Raw genomic sequence first — 24,028 nt, forward strand, 5'->3', positions numbered from 1 at the left:
ATGTATACATGTAGACAAATCTGTTACAAAAAAGTGGATGGGGAGAGGAGACTAGAAAGAGAAACAATTTTATGCTAGAGAAGAAAAAGTCTCTAGGCGCTCTTGTTTAGAATCTGCCTGCCGTGCACATCGTGCCTCTTCTCAGAGGCTCCTCCAGTTACTCACCATACAACTGAGCCTCTCTGGGCTGCTCTGGACTCTTTTATTGAAAATATCCATCTCACTGTTGTCTGTACAATATATACAGCCCTTCTACTTTAGTGTTTTGAATTTCTAAAGCTTATTGTATTTACATTTATTTTATTGCTAAAATTAGATTTTGTGAAATACTTTGGGAAGTATTACTGTTCACTAAGGGAGGGAATATGTGGTTTATTTATTGAATACCATAATATTATTACCTGTCTTATAAAAATATATTTTATGTACTGAGATTAGTTTATTTCCATTCAAGAGAAGACAAAAAAGGTCTATTTTGAAATATAATATTAGCTGCAATGTAAAGAAAAAATATATCTTAAATATGCAGACTGAAATTTATTAGAACAAGCCTGAACTTCATGTATATATGTATATACACACACACACACACACACACACACACGTATGTACATATATTCAGTTAGCCCTCAGTATCTGCATCCATGGATTCAACCAACCACAGATCAAAAATATTTGGAAAAAAATTAAAAATAACAGTATAACAATAAAAATAATACAAGTGTAAAAATATCGTATAAAAACTATTTACATAGTATTTACACTGTATTATGGTATTAGGTCTTGTAAGCAGTTTAAAGATGATTTCAAGTATACAACTGAATGTGCATAGGTTATATGCAAATATATGCTCAAGATACTTGATCATCCATGGATTTTGGTATCTGCAAGGGGTTCTGGAACCAACCCCCTATGGATAACAAGAGACAACTAATACACACCCGTCCCCCCACCTCCAACCTTCACAATATACACCCACATATATATATTAATATATACAGTTATATATATATGCATGTATATACATATACATGCCCATATTCGTTGCCTTCAAATTTTTTTAGAAATGACACATCTCTAATATCAAATCTGTCTACTTTCACCTATTTTCTTATATCAAAAATATCCGTTACACTTTCAGGAAAGAATAACTTCAAAATTACATTTTATTAAAATGCCATGTGAAAAAAGAAAGGAAGAATGGGAATTAATAGTTACAGTGAGTTATAGTGAGTTAACAGGAAAAGCCTGTTAACATTTTCTTTTAAAAGTGTGTCTCAGAAAGCTTTTTAACAAATAGCGTTTACAATATGTTAAATATAATAAGGCTCTTGGGAACTGATAGGAATAGATAATAAAATATGGAACCTAGCAATTCCAAATTGTGTTTAGCAAAGCCAATTGCAGCTTTAACCAGATTATGTCATTAATTAGTAAGACACTATTCTTAGTTCAGTTTTTCAGGCTGATGGCTTCATTGTCATGACCTATAAAGTCAGGGTATAGGGTCTTTAGTGCTTAAGCATAACAATTAATTGCTTTTAAGAAATATCACATTTTTTCTCCCCCCAAAAATTTGTTTTTTATATCACTTGAGTGACATTTATACTCATCAAATTTTTAGATCCTATAATGCATAAGGAAAGTTAATCATTCATCTTATTGAAAATAATTCTTGAGGCCCAATGAGTGCAATGAATAGATCCCTATGTACACAAACACATATACTATTAGGATCCCTTGTGTCTGATAGGTGTGGGCCTACTGTGACTTTCCAAGGTGAGTGATGTGTTTATCTTTAAAGATGAGTCAGAAGAAAAAGGAGGTAAATGCATTTTAGTTATCTCATGCTCTATCAACTTTGCAAGTCTGAAAATGCATACGTTTTCCAAATGAAGTCTTTATGTAGTTCCATTTCAAATGGAAAGATAGAGTGGACCATACCAGCCTGCAGTCTCATCTTGGCTTTTAAATGTTTTTTTCCTCTGGGCATCAACTCCAAATGGTATAGGTAGGGTACTGCTGCTGTCTTTCAGGGTTGAGATAAATGCATTACGTTTGTAGTTCTCAAATTGATCTAATGAGAATTTGGGCTTGTAGGTTTTGTTTTCTTTGCCATATTTGCATGCATCCTAATAGCATGAAGCTAACAAATTAAGAAATTTGTTTTATGTGTATAAACTAATTTTAAATGAAAATTAGCCATGACCCTATGACCTTTGTAAATCATAGTGGAAAACACAGTGACAACTGTAACGAATATGCTTGTTAGCATTAGGTAAGCATGAGAAACAATGAAAAGAAATTCCAACATTCATCAATGGGTATTTTCATGAATATAAAGGTTAATAACCTAAGGATTTTTTTTTTTTTTGGGAAGTCCTCTGAGGCATTTTATTTTATTTTTATTTTTTTCTTTTATTATTATTATTATTATTATTATTATTATTATTATTATTATACTTTAGGTTTTATTTAAAAATCACTTGGCAAAACTTTAAAAAGTTCAGTGTGTGCATCCATAATTTTCACAAAGGGCTGTTTGATATGCCTTTACTTTTTGAATCACTTTTCTGCCCTAGCTTTATCCATTTGGAAGTGGTTTCTGATATTTTGTCTGTTTACAGTTCTTGGTAACTTTTATGGAGAGTCTTGAAATGCTACTAGACAAGGAGATTGAAGGCTCTTCCAACAACTGAAATTGAGATAGAAATTGCTCTCTGGCTACATTTTTTGGTTATAGCCTGAATTTCTTGAGTAGACATCCTTTTCATCTTTCAAATTTAGTTTATTTTTAATTATAATACATAATTGATATTCTTTAAAAACGTTTTAGTATGATTGTGCTATTGTTGGAGTAGGGGGTCAGCAAACTTTTTTAGTTAAGAGTCGCATAGTAAAGAATTTCAGGCATGAGAGTCATAATGGCTTCTGTCACATCCACTGAACTATGGAGTTATAATGTGAAAGCAGCCATTGACAATATAAACAAACAGTTGTGGTTGTATTTCAATAAAAAGTAATTTACAACAGATGGCAGGTCAGATTTGGCTCATGGGCTACTGTTTGTCAACCCCCGTGTGATAAGCAGAATAGTGACTCCTCCAAAGATGTCCACATCCTAATCCCCAGAACCTATGACTGTGCTGTGTTACAAGTCAAAAGGGATGTTTGTGTGAGTACATGTCAAAAGGCATATGTGTGTTACATGTCTCTGCTATAACCCCATATAATTATTATTAGGACATATTATTATATTCCTTTTGGATGTAAAAGAAAAAGACATACGCTATATGTTGTACCTATACAGAATCTAGTTATTTAATTAATTTCTTTATTAAAGTTATTTGCCACTTTAATTAATATTAAATACTTGCACAGTTTTAACTCTAGAAGACCCATTTGCTTGCTGAGAGGTACACCAGACTCTATGCAGCCATTATTGGAAATGACGTAATCACATGCAGGTAGGACACTCTGAGACATGTATGTGGAGGCAATGATTTTCTTTGAAGGATACACATGTGAAAACGTCCTGATGATAGTTCTGCTTTTTACTGCTTCCCATATGACAAGTGGAAAGTATTCCTCTGGAAATAATGCGGGTTAGTGATATATCTCAGAAATTAGAGAAGCAAGCTGTCATCACGTCTGTAAAAATAGTGTCATGTGGTTAATGTGGGCTACTAACTACATAGCAGAAGTGATATTAAATATGTGCCCTCTCCTTGTATTCCAATCAAATAGCTGCCAACTTTCTGCGAATAGCTATGTAACATGGATGGGACTCATTCTGATAAAAACAGTATTCTACATTTCTCACTTCAGTGGCCTTCATGTAATTCTGCTTTAGCTAATGCCAATTTTTTTTTCATTCCATCTTAGTTTGTCTAGTTTCAATATGATGAGAATCCTCATAAAATCCATCCAATTATCTACATCTCCAACTTCCTAACAAATAAGAGTACACTATTGTATTCTCAATGTGTCTTTTTAGGCTTTAGGTACACAGCAGCTATCCCTTAAAAACTGAACATAAGACCCAGACTTAGCTCCTTCTAAGTATCATTTAAAATACTAAAATATGGAACAGTACTTATCATAACTTTGAGAACATATTGGAGAAGAACATCCAGGAGATTACTTCCTGTTGAGTTTTATATTGTATTTTTTCACTGCCTCATCCCCTTGCATGGCGTTTTACTCTTTAAGGGACTGTAGAACTGTTCATATGTTAAAAGACATGACCCTGAAATGGGTGCCTCTTACTGATCAACTATTAACGGCCTGTGATAGATTTGACTGTGGAAAAGTTTATGTCTACTAATGTCTTGCTTCCCTTAGCAATTCCTGAGATTTTTTGAATGTGTCCTTCTGAAGTATCATTAAAATTATGGGGAGGCTGAGGCAGGTGGATCATGAGGTCAGGAGTTCAAGACCAGCCTGGCCAAGATGGTGAAACCCCGTCTCTACTAAAAATAAAAAAAAATAAAAAAAAAAAATTGGCCGGGCGCAGTGGCAGATGCCTGTAATCCCAGCTATTCAGAAGCCTGAGGCAGGAGAATCACTTGAACTCAGAGGACAGAGGTTGCAGTGAGCCAAGGTTGAGCCACTGCACTCCAGCCTGAGTGACAAAGTGAGACTCTCTCATTAAAAAAAAAAAAAAGAAAGAAAAGAAAAAAAATTATGAACAAGATATGAATTAGTCTTTTGCAGATCCAGTTAGGAAAATAGGAAATATTCTTGAGGAATCTCCAAAATCTATTTGGGTAGTTATATACAATAATAACAATCTTTAGTGGGGAAAGAGAAAGAGGATAAACTTAGCAAAATCCAGGTCATTTTAAAGTAATACCTTGCCATCTAAAATTTAGAAAATTAAAGAGAGACAGTATAGTGTCAGTTGAAGAGTCTTTCTCCCATTCACTCAAGAGATCAAATGTCCAACTCACTGAACGATGTGAGAGAAAAATTCATTCTGTAACATCTGACTCAGAGCACTGGAAATGTTCAAATAGTTATGATGAAGTCACTGCCCTTCTTCATGCCCTTAGCTGCTTTGCCTATTTACTTGCTTTGCCTCCACTAAAAAGAGATTATTTTTGTTTCAAGGAGGCTGTGAAAGGTACAAAAAAGTTCTAAAGTTTCAAGATTAGTAGTTTATTATGGCATATGACCACCAAGCTTCAAAAATCTGAATAAAAATAGAGTAACCACTTTATTTCTTTTTTTAAGCAATTTTATTTGTGATTTACAAATAATAATTGTATTGATCTGTGGGGTACAATGAGAGGTTTTGATATATGTTTACAATATAGGATGCTTAAATCAGGGTAATGAACAAATCCATCGCCTCACAAAGTTTCAGTAGACGGGAGGAATACTCTTTAATGATCTATTGCACAGAATGGTGACTATAATAAATAATAATGCATTGTATATTTCAAAATTACTGAGTAGGTTTAAATGTTTTCAGCATGTTATTTCTGCCATGTGTATCATGAGCAGTGATTCTCTAAATCTGATGTGAAAAAAATTATGCAGTGGCAAGAGAGTCATTATTAAAATGCAGATTTCTAGGTTTAGCCTCAACCTTAACATTCCTATAGCCAATGAATCTACATTTTTAGTACACATCCCAGTTTATTCTGAACTAGGTCCAGAGAAAACACTTTGAAAACATCATTAATATAGCAAGAGTGTGATTAAGGTAGCATATGCATTGAAGGTATTGAAAATTTAAAACACCAAGGAAAGTTTAAAGAAACTTGGTCATTTGTATTGTGACATTATTGTTATCTTTTCTGTAACCAACTTGTTTCAGATCTCTGTTCAAAGATAATCTTGCTGATGAAGCTTTCTTAATAAACAAAAGTACTATCCACTGTATTTTCCTAGTTGTACCTAGTCGTACCTCTCTCTCTCTGCCCTTCACTATGGTGAAATACATGAGGCAGGGACTTAGTTTTGCTCATCCTTGTATCACAGTCCCTTGAATGGTTCTTGGAATGTAATAGGTGTTTAGTAAATGAATGCAGAATGGTTAGACTTGTGATCATCTGCCTGCTCTCTCTTCTGACTTCTACACTTTGTGAGCATAATATAACATAGTTGAGTATTTCCTTAAAAAGACTTAGAAGAGAGTTTTGAAAGAATAAAATGAATTTCTAGAATCATTGAAAGTGAGGGCTAGAAAAGATGTTCAAATCACCTATTTTATAAATAAGAAAACAAAAGTTATGCAGTCCAACAAAAGAGAGAACCATCCATTGAAATACTTTGGCAAAGCTAGTGATATATTCTACTATCAAGTAAATACATTTGTTTGGTTGACATTGGAACAGAGGAGAGAAGTAAAAGAAAATAGTGAAGACACTCGAGAGTGGTATGTAGAACATCTATGGCAATTAGAAATTTGAGCAGTGGTGCATTTTTTAAATGCTTAAAAGTGAGTAAGTAGAAACATGTAGAGTTCAGCTATGCAGTTTTGAATGGAGCCAAGAGTGGCAGTTTTTGTTTGTTTGTTTTGCCAAAACTATGTTTGTCAAGAATATCATTTCCTTTTCAAAAGTTTCCAAATATGTGCAGTATTACCATTTTGTATGTCAACAAATACTATTTATTGATAGTTTGGTAAATTAATCTTCTTTAACCCATCTGTCTTGTTTACCTGAGAATTTTTGTTTTCTTAGTTTACTGTATTTGTTAAAACTACTTCTACAGATTAGTACTTAGCTTCTCTCTTTTCCTCTCACCCTGTCATTGCATTTTGTTATATTGGGCTATTTCCCGTTATTGATTTTCTGTAAATTCCTCATAACAGATCTTGTAGCAGAGTCCCTTTGAGAAAAGTAACTGAAAATTATAACAAATATTTTACAGGTACTTACTCAGCAAAACCTTTTAGCCAGCTTTCTTTTTTTTAATATTTAGAATCCATTCATCATTGGTTGCTTTGTTTTCCATCTCACATTCTTATTCTTTAAGTGACTAGTCCATTTAGGTACTAAGTTTTCTCTCATTTGTTTGTTCGGCTTATTTTTCTAAACTTCAAATGTTCGAACTATTGACCTTAGCTCACAGTCTCACATGTTGGTGACTATACTAGAATAAATGTTTATTGTGTACATCCCAGAATGTGTAGTGAAACCTAAGATTGAATGGTGCATTTTGGAACCTATAATAGTGCTCACATGTATGGTATTTAAATTTTCATAAGCACAAATAGAAAGAGAAGCATGCAGCAGGATCTAAGAAGTAAGGGGTGAAGAACATGGAGAATAAAAACTGAATGTTGACAAAGTCATGGAAAAAGATTAGAAGAAGCATTTCTCGTTTTGAAACTTTTTTGAAGAATAAATCAGTTTCTTTAGGGTGATAAAAAGGAAAGAAGTATCCAAACAGTTAAGTTTATGTGTTCTTTTCTAATATTTTTTGTTGTGGCTTACTGTGAACAATCATTGTGAAATATTAAGCCTGTAGTCAGTATCTTATATTAGTTTATATAAAGATTTAACTTAACCTACATTATAAATCATTAAAATCAGCCAATTAGATTTAATGGATCTGTTATCTCAAGTTCCTCAGCTGCACTTGGTTTCTATATCCTTGAAATGCATACTCCCATACTCTTCACTGTGATGTTACAAGGATAATTCGTTTTCTATAAGGTTCTCTGAGCTCCTTTGAACAAAGCCCTAGGTAAATATAGCATAACTTTATGACAGCATTTTGGCTATGCTGAGGATTTATCAGAAAGTCACAAGCTATATGAAAAATTCAGGTTAGACTAGACAGGATCTTGTAAGATAGAGAAGAAACCAATTTAATGCACATTCCCCTTTCCTTCCGTGGAACATCTAGATCTACGCCTTCCGTAAGAACCAGATAAGAACCCATTTCTTCTATGAAACTTATGCTGACTAGCACAGGCCATGACACTCCATTCCCTCGTTTGTCCTTTACTCAGAAAAGGACTGAGAAATACCACTATGGCTAGTGGTATTTATGTAAGTATTTTGCTTGGATTGCTACAGGAACATTCCATGTGTATGTTCCTCATCTACTTCTATAGGACTATGACCTTTTTTCAGGGAAGACAGTGTTATACTGTAGGAGCATAGTGTAGGGAGATATGAGCATTTCATAACAAGTAAGACCCCACCCCATCAAAGGGCAGAAGCTGCAGGGAGGTAAGAAGTGCCCGGCAGGAGAGGCCCCAAGAGATGTGACTACCAGTGAGGCCCAGCAAGGGAGTCTCCTGAGAATCCACCCAAGTGCTGGCAATGTTGTAGAACTTTTTTCTCAGTTCAGCTAAGAGCTGGGTTCTTGTTACATGGCCATGAGAGATTAGGCTTGCAGACACTTTGAAAGGTGAGAAAAAAAAATGGAATTTATTGGGAAAAGAAGGGATGAAAATGAAACAGGGGCCCTCGGCAAAGCCAGAGTCCTGCTAGCTGGCTTCCTGCCTGGCAGACTGAATCCCAGTTTCCACCCCAGGAGAGAAGGGGCCAGGCTCCTCCCCTGCAAATGGTGCAAACCTCCCAAGGCTCACCCAACTGCACATTCCTCATACTGCGCAGGCCTTGGAAGTTCTGTCAGGGAGCCCTTCCCACCTGGCTGTCTCAGTGAGAAGAGTCAACTTAAATCATCAAATAGGGCCAGACTGCTCAGAGCTGACTTTGGAAGTTAGTGGGCAGGTGAAAACCTTTTGCCTCCTTTACCTCCCCTCCCTCACCCCTCTACCACCCTGGCCACTGGCAGAGTCATGGCCGACCTCTGTCCCAGTCTTTCATCTGGAGGAGGGAAGATGATCTGACATTCAATCAGGTTCTGCGTTTTGATTATTGTTTGTAACAGATCATTTTCAATTGCTAATGACATGACAATCATGATTTAATGTGACCACCAAAGTCTATTATTTAAGAGTGGCTCAAAACTTTGGAGGTTTATTTTCAATTTATGACTAAATTTCCATCCAGAAGCAAGAAAAAGATCATTTTTTACTAAATAAATTTTAAAGGAAGAATGGGAAACAAAAACAAATGCATTTTCTGATTGCTTAAAAAAAAGTAAGATACCTTGGATATGTGGCCTTTCAGGGAATTTTGAGAATAACTGGGATGCTGCAATATTGGAGTTAGTCATGTACCAATTAAAATGAATAATATGTAAGGTTTGGGTGAATTTCACACATTTTAGAACAGTGAGCTTACTATTTATTTCTAGCAAAAATTTAGAATGGACCCATCAAACAGCATTTACAAAGGCACACCTCCAAAAGAGCTTCTCTGGACTTTCAAAGATGTTGCTTTCCCAGGTACACTCCAGTGATTATCTATTTGTAGACAACACTGAAGCCTGAGGGCTGGGTCATAGCTTGCTGGCAATGAGGTATGGTGTCCACCCATGGAAGGAAGGCAGTGGCCTGTTTCAGGACTGTACTTTTTTTTTTTTTTTTTTTTTTGAGACGGAGTCTTGCTCTGTCGCCCAGGCTGGAGTGCAGTGGCGTGATCTCGGCTCACTCACTGCAAGCTCCACCTCCTGGGTTCAAGCCATTCTCCTGCCTCAGCCTCCAGAGTAGCTGGGACTGCAGGCGCCTGCCACCACGCCCTGAAAATTTTTTTGTATTTTTAGTACAGACGGCGTTTCACCGTGTTAACCAGGATGGTCTCAATCTCCTGACCTCGTGATCCGCCCTCCTTGGCCTTCCAAAGTGCTGGGATTACAGGCGTGAGCCACCGCGCCCGGCCTCAGGACTGTATCTTTTAACTGCCTTGGTCTGTTTATTGTTATCAATGGCTAGGTTGGATGAAGGCATAGATAATCATGTTTGTTTGTTTGTTTAATCCTGTAATGACACAAAGCTTAAAAGCAATACTGGATGGGTGGGATGCCAAAATCAGGATTTTAAAAGCTCAGCAGAGATTGCAGTATATGAGTAATACCTATCCAGCTCAGGAAGAGTCTACCCAAATATCTAATACAATCTTAGTTTGCATTATTAGGAAGAGGGCACCTGATTTGGAGAGGCAGTGGTACTGCTTTGCTGTGCACAGGTCAGACACAAGTGAATGATTTCCCTAAATACACTTTAAAAGTGTATGCTCCAAGAAATCAGTCACGTGGAGGATGAGAGAACTTGAAACCAACAGTATATGTATAATGGATAAGAGAAGACTCTTCAGGCATATGACAGAATCTGTAGAAACATGTATCTAAATACATTAGAACTCTTCAAAACAGAAGCACATTGAATAATGCAGTGTGAAAAATCCATGGTGTTATCTTGAAGGTCACGGCAGGTACTCAATTCACAATTATTGAAGTAAATTTAAAATCTAGCATTTTCACTTAAAATTTCATTAGACATTATCCTATACAACTATGATATGCTAATTAAGAGGATATTGCAAGTCGACAAACGCCGGAAATGAACACCTCTTATCTCTAGGAAGCGTCAACTAGAGGCTGAAGAGGAGGTAGTGGTGGTGATTATACATGTGCATAATATAGGATATTTCACTGTGATTTCAATATTGTGAATACTGTAATCTTAAAGAAAGTAATCTAGCAACTAATGTTTTAGAGACATAAGTAGAAAATCAAAATCATCGAAATATGGACTTATGGTGTATGAGAGCCTTGCTTTTAACTTCCAGCAAAACTAAATACAAGTTAGAGTATTTGGAATAAAGATATTGTTTTCATGGAACTTTATAAAATGGGTCACTAAATCTATGAGAAACGAAATGCAAATTTCTTATAAACAATTAAAAAGAAATCATTAAAGTATTTCTTACCACAAGATAAGAAATCTTCCATTCTGTTTCTATTTCACATAATCTTTCAATCTTTTTATATATGTACTCAAGATATATGCATTCTTTCTCTGCTTTTTTTAAGGGTACTTCGAATCCCTATTGTGTGTTGTGGGATGACTCCAAAACGTAAGTGACAGATGTTTTCCTACATTACTTTGGGCTAAATTTTCAAAGCACATTAAGTTATTTCAGCTGCCTGCTAGTTAACAGGAATATAAGTCAGTGGGATGTTACATTCAGAGAAAAAAAAAATCCTCTCTTTGAATCTTCAGGACAGCATGATGAATGTGTTTGTGTGTAATGGTGCCATCAGGTTACATCTCAAGATAGTATTGCATTAAGGCACATTGCAATGTGAATTGCATGAGGAATTTTTAAAAGCTCTGATATTTTAGAATTTATAGAAGCTCGAATGCCATCTTAACATCTTGCCCTAGTAATTCAGCTTAGCATTGCAGAATAAAATAGCAAGCTCTATGGTCATTTAGCCAATATATTACTCACATGACCTTGAATCTATTATCAGAGTAATGCAATATTTATATGGTCCTTCCAAATTGTTTTGTCATAAAAACATTGAGTGACATTTAATTTTTTATTTGTATATTTTTGAATTCGGGCAGAAAAAATAATTGCACTAAATAAGTATGAGTAATTCTTCCATGTTATTTTTTTGTTTGTAGAAGTAATTGCAATATATCTAATCAAAATCACCTTTATTTTATTGATAATCCTGAGATTTTGATGTCTCAAAGAGCAGAAAAATCTGTAGTTAAGTCTTGGTTAGACTCCTATACTTTAAATACTTGTGTAGGTTACAACTTTTATTTTTTTGTTTGGTTTGATTTTGCGTGAGGGGAGATAAATATCAATCAGTCCCAAAAGCTAATCCCACTCTATATATGCTGTCAGATGAAGCACCATATTGTTGGACTCTATGTATTCTAAGAATTTTCCTGGTGTTCTTCACCCCTGATATGATCTACATCTGAGGTTTTGTGATACTACTTGTTTCTCACCAGAGAGTCTAGAAGAGGAACATTCTTAGAATCTCTAGGAAAAGATTGAACCCTCGGACAATTTTCTCAGTCCTAGGATGCTGATATAATTTAAATTACAATTAATATTAAACATACTTTTTTGCTATAGGTTCTGATACTCTGGGTATCCTCTACTACTAGTCCAGTACAATAGTTAAGTACAGAGAATTCCAGCTTGCCCTGGTGTTAACATGAGCTGGATAGCCTTACTGATGTCATTATTATCTTTCTCTTTTTGGAACTTTACAGACAAATCCATGATAGTAAAATTTTTGCAAGCTTTCTCGCTCTACCAATAGCCAGAGAAGAATTTGGTGGTATAATCTAAGATGCACTTAGTATGTTACATAACCAAGGGAAAAATAAAATGCTATAAAAATCTAGTTGAATGTTTTCTGCCCAAGAAATATGTGCTATCTTGAACTCCTGATTTTAGTTTCCATATCTCTGTGAATAATAAGCAACTTGATTTAGTTGTGTTTTTTTTTTTTACTGGGTAGGATCTGCTTCTTTGTTGATCTAAACAGGGGAAAGTGTTAGTTATTCCAAAAGCCCCTTAGGACTATTAAAGGAACACTGCAACAAGAGATAGTTCCTTATTTTGTGCCTCCTGTTGGCTACTTTTCATAGACAGTATAAGATGTTAAGTTGAATTTATAAAACTGTTGGTTTCTGAGGTCAGCATTCACCTGAGGAATCAATCACACCTCCCTAACATCTGCTGATAACGTGACTCTTTCTATCATGAAGAATGTCTCAGCTTTACAACATTCAACTTCTAAATTGTCCTTGAAGAAAACTATCCAGGGAGAGGAAATGTGTTTAGTTGTCTTTCAAAGAAGATAATCTCAAGGGATCGGTGTAGTTATGTTTTCTTGATGTATCTGAAAAGTGATCAAAAACCTTCCCATTGTGACAGAACTTCTTTCCCATCACAGTTTTTGCTAGATTGTTTCATTATTAAAAGTGTTTTTCTGGGTGAGCTTTAAACAATGAAGGTTAAGACAACTTTATTTCCTTTCTTCACATTTGTTCTTCTATTTTGACTATATTTACATATACACAATAGTTTTATTGATGTAATGATATTGAATTTGAGTATAGGTCCTCTAAATATAATTAATAGTGAAGAGATAGTGCTACTTCTTTTTATACAGAAAACGGCTGACTTAAATATTTTCAAGATTGCAGTAATAAAGTTCAAATTAGAAGTTGTGCTTTAATTTTGGTTTATCAAGTTGCTGTTATTTTTAATTTAAAAAAATTGATTTTTAATTACAAAAGCAATGCACGAGTATTTTTTGCTTGTAAAACTTTAAGGCACAACTGTTAATGTAAAGAGCCCCACTGATCATCACCATCTTGGGCCTCCACATCCACCCATATCTCTAAGATCATTCCTATTTACATTTTGTTGTTCATAATCTCATATACCCATTTATACATTGACATGTGTATTCATTCATAGACATTCACACTATTTTTAAATAAACGTTTTCATATTGTATGAATACTTGACAATCTCAATTTTAAATTCAACGAATATCTTGGAAAATTTATTTTACACTACCTATATTTCATTCCTCATATCTGCCGCATTGTATAGATATATCAAAGTTGATTTACTATTCTCTATATTAATGACTATTGGCATGATTTCTAATTAATTTTAGTCTCTAAACTGTGCTTCTGTGTATCTCCTTGTGCATCTCTCCCTGAGGATATCTCTGCCCATGTAATCCAAAATGTTGTCCTGTTGTTCTCTTTATATAACCCCGTTTTATACTTTCACAGCATGCATTCCTTTTTCTTATTTTTGTTTGGTTACCACCTGTCTTCCTCACTAGAAAATAAGCACCATAAAAGAAATACTTTGTCTTTCTTATTCATCACTGCACTGTTGGTGCCTACTATACCTGCATGTAGGATACATTCGATAAATATTTATTGGCTACTTTGGTAAAAGAATGAATGTGTGCATGTTTCGTCGGTACATTTTCTATCTAAGAATTATTCCCATCTCTATTTGATTTTATCAGTTGATAAATATTTCTAGCAATTATTAGACCTAACATTGGAAATTTGATGGAAGAATGTTTCAGCTTGTTACAGTAGTAAGATCCATTATAAACAATTAATTTTATTTGCAAGGGTAATCTATTATCCAGATTATCTCAAGCAAAGGCATTTTATTTTACTATCATTAGACAAAACATCTTTAGACAATTTAGAAACATATATTTGTTTTGTTCTGGCTCACTAATTAACAAGATATTGAAAATGCTTCATTGTATGTGATGGATGAAATAAATTCAAAGTAATTTTCTCACTTCAGACATAGGCTTATTGTAAATCGGAGAGTATTTTTTATTCAATAGATGCAGAAAATACCTTCGATAAAATTCAACACCCTTCATGCTAAAAACTCTGGATAAACTAAGTATTGATGGAACATATCTCAAAATAATAAGAGCTATTTATGGCAAACCTACAGCCAATATCATACTGAATGGGCAAAAGCTAGAAGCATTCTCTTTGAAAACTGGCACAAGACAAGGATGCCCTCTCTCACCACTCCTATTCAACATAGTATTGGAATTTCTGGCCAGAGCAATCAGGCAAGAGAAAGAAATAAAGGGTATGCGACTAGGAAAAGAGGAAGCTAAATGTTCTTTTAAAGTGGCTTACAAAGTTATCATTTGAGTGATTGGTAATTGGCACATTCTTTGAGCTACTCTAAATTTGGATTTTGAGTATTAGATCATGCGTGGTGACTACATTTCCTGGAAAACCTATAATCCCTCCCTTAAATTAGCCTGTGGTCTTTCTCTACGGATCTTGTAACCATCCATCTAATACTCTCAAGTCTGTGAAGGACTACTTTTGTTTTCAGAAAGTGTTTCATCAATCCATTTGCAATTTATTTACCTGTCTTGTCGTTGAAAACAAAAGCTTCTAAGGACTAGACTTCCCCATTTTTTCTTCATTTCAAATTGATTTATTGGAGTTGGGAGTAGCAACAGTCATATCTTGACTGAGACTGACACTGGCTTGTTTTCTCTCAAAGTTAAGTAATTGAATTGAACTAATTTCTCTCCTTTGCTTCCATTATCCTTATTTATTCATAACCAGAATATCTTTCTCTCCCTTTGTCATTCATCCTGGAAGTCAAAATTTCATTTACCTCACAGTATAACTCCTAGCAAATATAAAACTAACACTTCAACCTCATCTTCTTATTTCAGGGAAGTTGACATCATTTTCTTTGCTCTGTGAATGATTGATATATCTATACATTAGGAAGACACAATATTATATACCTTAAGAAAAATATGTTCCTCTTAGAAATTTTAAATACTTATACAAAGTGTTACTATTGTTGGATAGCCAACCTTTCCCTTTTATCATTTGGGAATAACCAAATGATAAAACTCTTTTATATGGCTCTGTTCAAACTGGGATAGAGTGGGACCAAACTAAGATTAACAGAAAATAATCTTCTACAAGTATAATACAGGAGCAGAAAGAACAAGAAAGAGGTCTTGTTGGAGACTTCATTTAAGCAATTAGGAAATAAACCAAGAATAGTAACCATGTAAAACAGCAATATCATGGTCTCATTGTTTGCAGAGAAATGTGGAAACATCCTCTACAGACTCATAATTACCTAACTGAAGCCTTTTCGTGAGCAGCAATGAAAAAAAAAGTCTGTATTAAAAATATTTAACAACGTATAGCCATCATTCCAGTAGAAAACTATTTCTAGAATTTCCTGGTGATTCAATTAACCATAGACAGAATTTGAAAACTATTTAACTTCAAGAAATTATGTTACCTTTGCAGCACAGGTTGGTCTGTTTAGTACATGTTAACGTGTAACTGATTACATTATTGCAGTCAATACTTTAGAAAGAAATTACAATTGTATGACAAACGTATAATGTTCAATCTTCTAAATTAACATTGTTATGTGCAGTCTCTATGTCCAATATATGTTCTAGGTGCCAGCATGTTCCATTTTACTGGATAGTTCCTAAGGTCTTGTAGTTGTTCTTTTCTGTAGTTAGAAGGGTAAAAAAATAACTAATTTTGGCTGACACTTGTAACCTTTCCTCAGTAGGTATATTCACAGTCAGTATGTTGCAGAACTGCAGAAGCAGATAAGTTAAATTTTTGGAATTTGCATCTAAGATGTTAAAATTCCATAGAACTTTCCATTATCCATTCAGGTCCAATAATTAATTCTCTAATGTTATAAAACTGTGTTATGCTTTTTGTCCCTTGATTATATTCACACTGAAAATACTGAAAATACCAGACCTTTACATTATCAAAATACTAGTCCTTATAAAGTAAAATTTACCTGATCTCCAAAAAATGAAATTTATATTATAGTCAAAGATACTAATGCCAAACTTTAGAATGGTTCTTGGTTTTCAGATTTATTGTGGATAAAATGTTTGCTTCTGTTTGCAAAGCAACCCTGCTCTTCTAAAAATATTACAAAAAGCAATAGAAAAAATTTAATTTTCTAAGAAAATAGAAATACAATTAAATACTTATTGGTGAGAAACCAAATGAAGATTTTACTTTTTGCTTTTCTGTTTATACTATACATTACTTTTTGAAGATTTTTCATATTCACAATTGTGTGTTTTCTCATAAAGCCATTATAATTCAGCTTTCTTCAGGTAAATTTTTTATTTTAATTTCTTAAAATTTAAAAAATTATCTTAGAATGTTTTAAGTTACATCATAGGTTTTATTATTTTAAATCTTAAATGCTGTTTCTTAAAGGTGTATTATTAAATTTTTTAGCACATAAGCGATTCTTTTTTAACTGATAACGTTTACATAAATGCTTCTAATATTATTAGCAACCCATTATGTCCATTAGCATGGGCTATAAAGTTCAAGAAATGCTGCATCATGCCCTTAACACAAATTCTCTGGGCTAACATTAAGAATCAAATGGCACCATGTATTTTTCATAGTAATTCTCACCTTGTCCAGCTAACACTGGGGTTTGCACACTACAACCTGTGTCGCAAATACAGACTGCTGCATGTTTTTGTAAATAAAATTTTATCAGACACAGTCATTCTTATTTGTTTATGTATTGCCTATTGCTTCTTTGGTACTACAACTGCAAAGTTGAGTCACAACAGAAATCATAATGTCTGCAACTCCTAAAATATTTACTATTTAGTCTTTTATAGACAAAAAAAATTGCCAGCCTTTGCCCCAAACAGTGCTTTCCAGCACTCTTTATATCTTGGCACACAGAAAATATTGATTATACATCATATTGAGGTAAATGAATGAAATATCTGCAAGCAGGGTAAGAGTAGGATGCCCAAGGCTAGAGAGGATCAATATCTCCATTAGTTCTGGAAATTCTCTGTCACTTTTTGAAATATAGATTCACCCATAATTTGTCTCGTTCTCATCTGTAATACCAAATGATATTGTTTCCTATCCTTTTCATCTCATAACCTCTCTTCGATAGTTCTACTTTTTTCCCCTCTCAGTTATCTATTTTAACTTACTTTCAGTTCATTAATTCTGTCTTCAGTTTTGTCTAACCTGTTATTTAATTATCTATAGAGTTTTAAATTTGGGTTATTGTCATTTTTTATTTCTAGAGTTTCCATTTAATTACTTTTGATCTGGTAGATTACTTTCTAGGTTTTTCTTTTATGCAGATTTTTATAATCTGTTGTATTTCTTTTAATGTATTAAGCATAGTTATTTTGTAAGCTGTGGCTGACATGTCTTATATTTGAAACTTTTGGGGTTTGTTTCTGCTCTCTTTTATTTCTTCCAATTCTCACTCATTGTACTTTATCTCTTAGTGTGCTAGGTTATGTCATGTTAATTGTCCTTAACAAACTATTGGTGAGAATTCTTTGAGGCCAAGGATAAAAGTGCATTCCTCCAAAAACCATTCGTATTTGCCTCTGCTTATTGCTTGTTGATATTGCATTAACCTAGGATCCCTTAAGCTAAATAGAGTCTAGAGGTTCCCTGCATCACTCAAGTGTTGTGAACCCAAGCTGCAAATCCTGGCTGGATTGTTGTCACATTTTTCCACATATAGTTCAGAATTTATAGAAATATTCAAATGGGAAAGTTGATCTGAAGAAAATCTTATTGCTGGAAATTGGAAATTTAAATCCATATATCCTCATATGTATAGTTCTTGAGTAATACATCTCACATCTCACAGCATGCCTGTAGAGAGTGCTGCCCTAAAAAGCTTTGTGTATGTATCTTATATAATCCTTATATTTTCTGCTTTATTTTGTAGCAATTTGGTATTTCTTTTTAGACTAAAGTATTTGAGGACTAGAAGTGTGTCACATTCATTTTTGTAAATTATACTTTGTTTACTGAAGAGATTTGCAACTAGTTATCAGTAATGTGTTCATTCATTTGACGAATGTTTCTTGAGAACCTATTATTTGTTCTGCTGTTTAAGGTGTCTGGCACATATATCAGTGAATACACAAAAACAACTTTTTTATGAGACTTAGATGTGGGAGGGGCTGGGGGATGATAAGGATATAAACATGATAGATATATAAATTATGTAATGTGTTAAAGGGTAAGAATTTCATGAGTGGATAGATCAAGATGAGAATAAGTAATACCATTTAATTCAATTGACTTATTCGTATTCCTTTGACTGACTTACTCCAAGATTCCACCATTCATTTTTACAATTAATGTTTACTTAGCAAGCATCGAAAATGTGTAAAGGATCCAGGATCCATCTCTGGCTTTCATGAGCTACCTAATTAACTGTTACTTTTTTTTGTTTTTTGTTTTTTTTTTTTTTGGAGACAGCGTCTCGCTCTGTCACCAAGGCTGGAGTGCAGTGGCGCGACCTCGGCTCACTGCAATCTCTGCCTTCCAGGTTCAAGCGATTCTCCTGCCTCAGCTTCCTGATTAGCTGAGATTACAGGCACATGCCACGACACCCAGCTAATTTTTGCATTTTTAGTATAGACACAGTTTCACCATGTTGGCCAGTCTGGTTTCAAACACCTGACCTCAAGTGATCCGGCCACCTCGGCCTCCCAAAGTGCTGGGATTACAGGCATGAGCCACTATGCCTGGTCTTAATTAACTATTACTTTTGGTCACTGAGTTCTCTGTCCATTTCAGCTAGCTTTCCTCTAGTGTTTGGTCTTTCATCTTTTGTCTGCTGTCTGCCTTTCCCTCTGGCCCCACAGTGATTGTTATCCCAACTATCCAGTTAAATTATAAAATGCTTGAGAGGAGGTAGATATAAATTATGAAATGAAAACTAAATATTTTCTGAAATTAAGATAGCTAAGAATTCTGGCCAAAGAGATCTTTATTTATTACAAAAGGAAGAAAAACCAAGGAGCCATGTGTGTTAAAACAAAACAAAGCAAACTGCTAAAGGTGTAGAATCTACTCTCTGATATTAATTTTCTCGCATGGTAATAAAATTCAGAAATGAAAACTCCCTGGCTTTGTTCATAGGTATTTCTAAATCCAAAATATTGCCAGTGATATCTAAATTACTATTTCCTATAGTCTATTATTTAGCATATGAATAATGATCTGGAAAGACAACAGTTTTTAAATAAATAATATTTTTCAAAATTCCTCTCTATACTTTACTGAAAATCTTATAGGAGATAGGGGCTTTCAGTTTGTCAGTAAACATTTTCTATCTATTCGAGGTTATGAAATTGAAAATTTGCTTCAAATTTTTAATTAGTAATATGAAATACAGTATGATAATAAAAATAATTGCAATATATCTCATCACTCTAAGCTCCAGATTACTGAAAACATCAAAATGGGCATAATATTGCCTATTGCATGGGGGTGAATGATAAGAATCAACAAAAAAGTTCTCTAACAATGCTTGGTCCAGTGACTAAAGTATGGGAGGTGCTCAATAAAGGTTTGGGGTATGCATGAGTTGTTTGGATCATTGAGTGGCTCGTGGAAGAATCTACCAAGGAAGGATAGTTATTCTTATTCTCTTGTTTGAACAATGGGTCTTAGGTATCTTGAAGTTATTTTTTAAAGGTATCATATACTTTTGGTAGAATTTCCAGAGTGGAAAGGAAAATAAATACCCTCGGTGAAAATATTGCAAAAGATGCCAACCAGAAGATTCCTACGTGTCATAGGAAGCTCTCATCAGTGTCTGTACTGTGTGAAATGTACACTTTGCCTCATCCATTTCTCCTTATTCTCAGAAAGTCATTGAAGTCAGTTTTCAAAGTATTTACTTAAACAAAGTGCTCTAAAAATCAATAATAGCAAAACTTGGAATTCACCCCATATTTCTCACCAATTTAGACTGTTCTCAGGGACTCTGGGATGATTTCAGAAGAACTTTAGACAAGAATTTTAAAGTAAAATTATGTTATTAATATATTAATGGGTATAGTATTAATAAGAGCAACACAGAGCTGGCTGGTAAGGATAGGGCCCTGGGTAACCTGTCTTAATTTTCTAATGTCTGTGGTTCTATTTCGAAAAGACTTTATATTGCTTAGAATTTATATTAGGTAATTTTAGCACTGTATTTTTCCAGTCATTTGAATGACTCAGACTAATTTTTTTTTCTATTTTAGCTTTTATAAACAAAAGACTGGACATTTTCCTTAATACTTAATTTGACATTTCCTTTTCTTATTTTAGACCCCCAATTCAGAATTGCTCACTTGTACTACAGTTAATAACCATTTTGCAGGTTTGGTGTTCCTCAGTAATTAAAGGTACCTAACACTGACTCTTTTAGACATTATTAACAAGCAATCTATTATGAATTTGCAAATATCTCCTAAAATTCTTACTAATATATTTATCTAATTATTTAAAATATAGATTTGAATGAACATCAGTAAAGATAAGATAAATTTAAAGAAAATCATTTTAAGGTTTGATAATAAATATATAGGCTATCAATCCAACTTTGGAGACCATTGAGGAAAAGTAACAGAATAAAAATGCATGTATCAATAATGATTTTGATTAAAAAAATGAGACCTTCTGTTTAATGATTTTCATTTGATATAATGGGCATAAGTAATTATACTTGAGGGTTGTAAATCAAGCAATAATATTTTAAAATTTATATTTGGAGTCACATTGAGATTTTATTTAAGACAATATATTTTGCAAAGAATGAAAACTAAAGATGGCATTTAAAAATATACATAAACATGGTCTATAAAAAAGTAATTTGGAAATTTACATTTTAGAAGATATTAGCATCTTCAATATAATAATAAAGCACGATACTGCCACTATATAGTATATAGAAAGCTGTCTGCCCACTCTCTCTACTTTGTACAAGTGGTTCTTTTTCAGTATGAACTGGTGTTGTTCAGATGTTTTTTGATACTCTTAGTAGAACTGGGCATTGGCAAGAATTAGGCAAGTTTCATTGCCCTGAATTTTCACTAGTGTAGTAAGCTAGCAGTAGTCCGAAATGTGACGTACTTTGTGGGCTAACTCAAAGTAGATGGCACTATTTCCTGCCACTAATACTTTGTCATTATAATCTTTAGCAGTGAGATTATGTTTACTAGGTTTTATGAAACTGTGTTTGAGAATACAGCCAAAGATTTGAAAGTTAGTGCCAAATTTTTTAGTGATTTGGTTGGGTCTTTTGGAGAACAGGAAGAGGGAAATAGGAGTAGCACTGAAGAAAGATTTCTAAAAAGTGCATTTTTGTTTGTTTGTCAGAAATTTTTATTTATTTAAAGAAATAACATTGGTTATTGATTAGACATATATCATTATGGTTTAGGGTATGAGATATAGAGTCCAATGTGGTATTATTAGTTTAATGTGTATCTTCTTGTGGCAATAGTGAACAGTTTCAAGAGATGAATACGTAATTTAAAGGGGGAGGATGATATAGCATTTTTAACCTTTTCACGCCAGGAATTGCTGTGTGTGGATATCTGTGTGCTGAGTCAAAGAGGCTTAGGCTTTTTTGTTAGAAACGTAATTGTAATAAAGTACCATGTAGTCTCAGAATTCTGTCCAACAAGGTACTACTTGCTAAAGTCTATAAGCTGTCAGCTTCCTTTCCAGAATTATACACACATATAGATCCTTTACATGTTATAACTTGAGGCTACACTAAAATTGGAATTCAGAGAAACAGCAAAGACTGCTCCGGTATCTGATACCTACAAAAGGAATTGCATTTATTTTCTTTCATTGTTGTGAACTTCAAATCTCAGGACCCGGTAGTTGAGGTTGAAAAGATAAAAAGTTTAACATTACTGTTCTAAATTCATTACCATTCACCTCTCCTAATCTAGAAACATATGGAAAATAGAATATCTGATAATCCAAACAGCTTTGACATACTGAACTGATGTTAGTGCTATGGTCTGAATGTTTGTGTCACCCCAAAATTCATATGTTGAAACTTAATCCCCAATGCAGTGGTATGAGGGAGGGGGACATCTAAGAGGTGATGAGCTCATGGTACTTTTGTTCTCATATGAAAGACCCCAAAGAGCTTGCTTATCACTTCTGACACGTCAAGAAACATAGAAGGCACTATCTATGAGGAATAAGCACTCACCAAACACTGAATCTGCCAGTCCCTTGATCTTGGACTTCCCACCATCCAATAAATTTCTGTTGTTTGTAAATTACCCAATGTAAAATACTTTGTTATAGCAGCCCAAATGAACCATGAGAGTTGAAAAGTCAAAAGAGAATTATTTATGAAAAAAGAATAGGTAGAAAGAATTGGAAAATATCTTAGACAACTGGCATGTATTGTAGCTAAAAGAAATACAATACCTTTGTTTAGAAAGGCTTGACTACCCATGAGTCTACGTCACAGGTGAGCAACTATCCTTTTAGTAATTACTGTAATTAAAAGATATTTCATGCCTTAGCTTAATGTATTTCCTGCGTTGATAGATCTTTTCAACCTGACCTGAGTACGGATCACAAGCCGCTAATATGTATGCTCTCCTTCAAAAACTAAGGACAAGAAAATCTATTTTCTATAGTTTCAGGCATGCAAAACTGAACAGACTGTCTTAAATGGAATTGCTTTTCTCAGGGAGGGCTCTCCCTTTCATGGATTTCTTTGGATCCTTCCTATATGACCCATTTCACTTTTTCTAACACCTGTATAGTTCTCAGAGGAGAGTAGCTATGTAATAAATATTTACTGAATTGAAATGGAATGAAGTTTTTAATTTTATGATAAATTTAAATAGGTTTTCTCCTTGTCTTTATTGACACATATGTTATACAAAAAGTGTCAAGTTTTATGTATCAGTATACATAAAAAATAAAACACAATTTCTGAGTTGATAGGTAATCTAGTTCAATATATATAATAAAGCAATCTTATGTGTTTCTTTGTTGTTGTTGTTGTTGTTGTTGTTTTGAGACGGAGTCTCGCTGTGTCACCCAGGCTGGAGTTCAATGGTGCAATCTCAGCTCACTGCAACTTCTGCCTCCCAGGTTCAAGCGATTCTCCTGCCTCAGCCTCCCAAGTAGCTGGGACTACAGGCAGGTGCCACCACGCCCGGCTAATTTTTTGTATTCTTAGTAGAGATGGGGTTTCACCATGTTGGCCAGTCTGATCTAAAACTCCTGACCTCAGGTGATCTGCCTGCCTTGGCCTCCCAAAATGCTGGGATGACAGGCATGAGCCACTGTGCCTGGCCAATCTTATGCGTTTCTGAAAGTTAAAATGTTCTTGCTCTTTTTCTTTTCTTTCAAGAGAGAAAAAAGTTCATTTGCCACAGAAAATACAAAGTGATTCCGTGTTCATGGGAGGAATTCATAATTCGGGCTCTTATTTTCACACTGCCTTTCAACAACACCTACGCCACCCAGAATAATAATGTGCTAAGCTGCAGTGGCTGCAAAGTATTTCAGTAAAAGAAGGAAATTATTTTCATAATTACTGCTAAGTTCTTAATTTGTTCTGCTAAATGGTAAATCAGCCATAGTTAGTGAAAGAAGCAATTCTTGTGTGTTGATATTACAGGTTTAGAAAAGGAGGTTTGCAGTTGTCTTGAAATACTAAAGAATGGTAATTTAATTTAAGAAGACAAAGGGTTAATTAGTGTAAGTTCTTTGAAGCTCCACAGAGGAAGTACTGCATTGCTTTCTGATATT

The 24,028-nt window shown here is 34.1% G+C and overlaps 1 protein-coding gene across 7 annotated transcripts in view; it reads left to right on the plus strand.

Annotated features, from left to right (window-relative positions):
- The window catches only part of ADGRB3 (adhesion G protein-coupled receptor B3), a 747,209-nt gene that overhangs the window by 428,947 nt on the left and 294,234 nt on the right, over positions 1-24,028 (plus strand). For all 7 annotated transcript variants that reach the window (XM_024248975.3, XM_054557672.2, XM_054557676.2 and 4 more), the window contains one exon: positions 10,906-10,949. In XM_024248975.3, the coding sequence (XP_024104743.3) occupies positions 10,906-10,949 (44 nt within the window). The remainder of the gene's footprint in view (positions 1-10,905; positions 10,950-24,028) is intronic.

Source organism: Pongo abelii, chromosome 5 (assembly GCF_028885655.2).
Source record: "Pongo abelii isolate AG06213 chromosome 5, NHGRI_mPonAbe1-v2.0_pri, whole genome shotgun sequence".
Lineage (NCBI taxonomy): Eukaryota > Metazoa > Chordata > Mammalia > Primates > Hominidae > Pongo > Pongo abelii.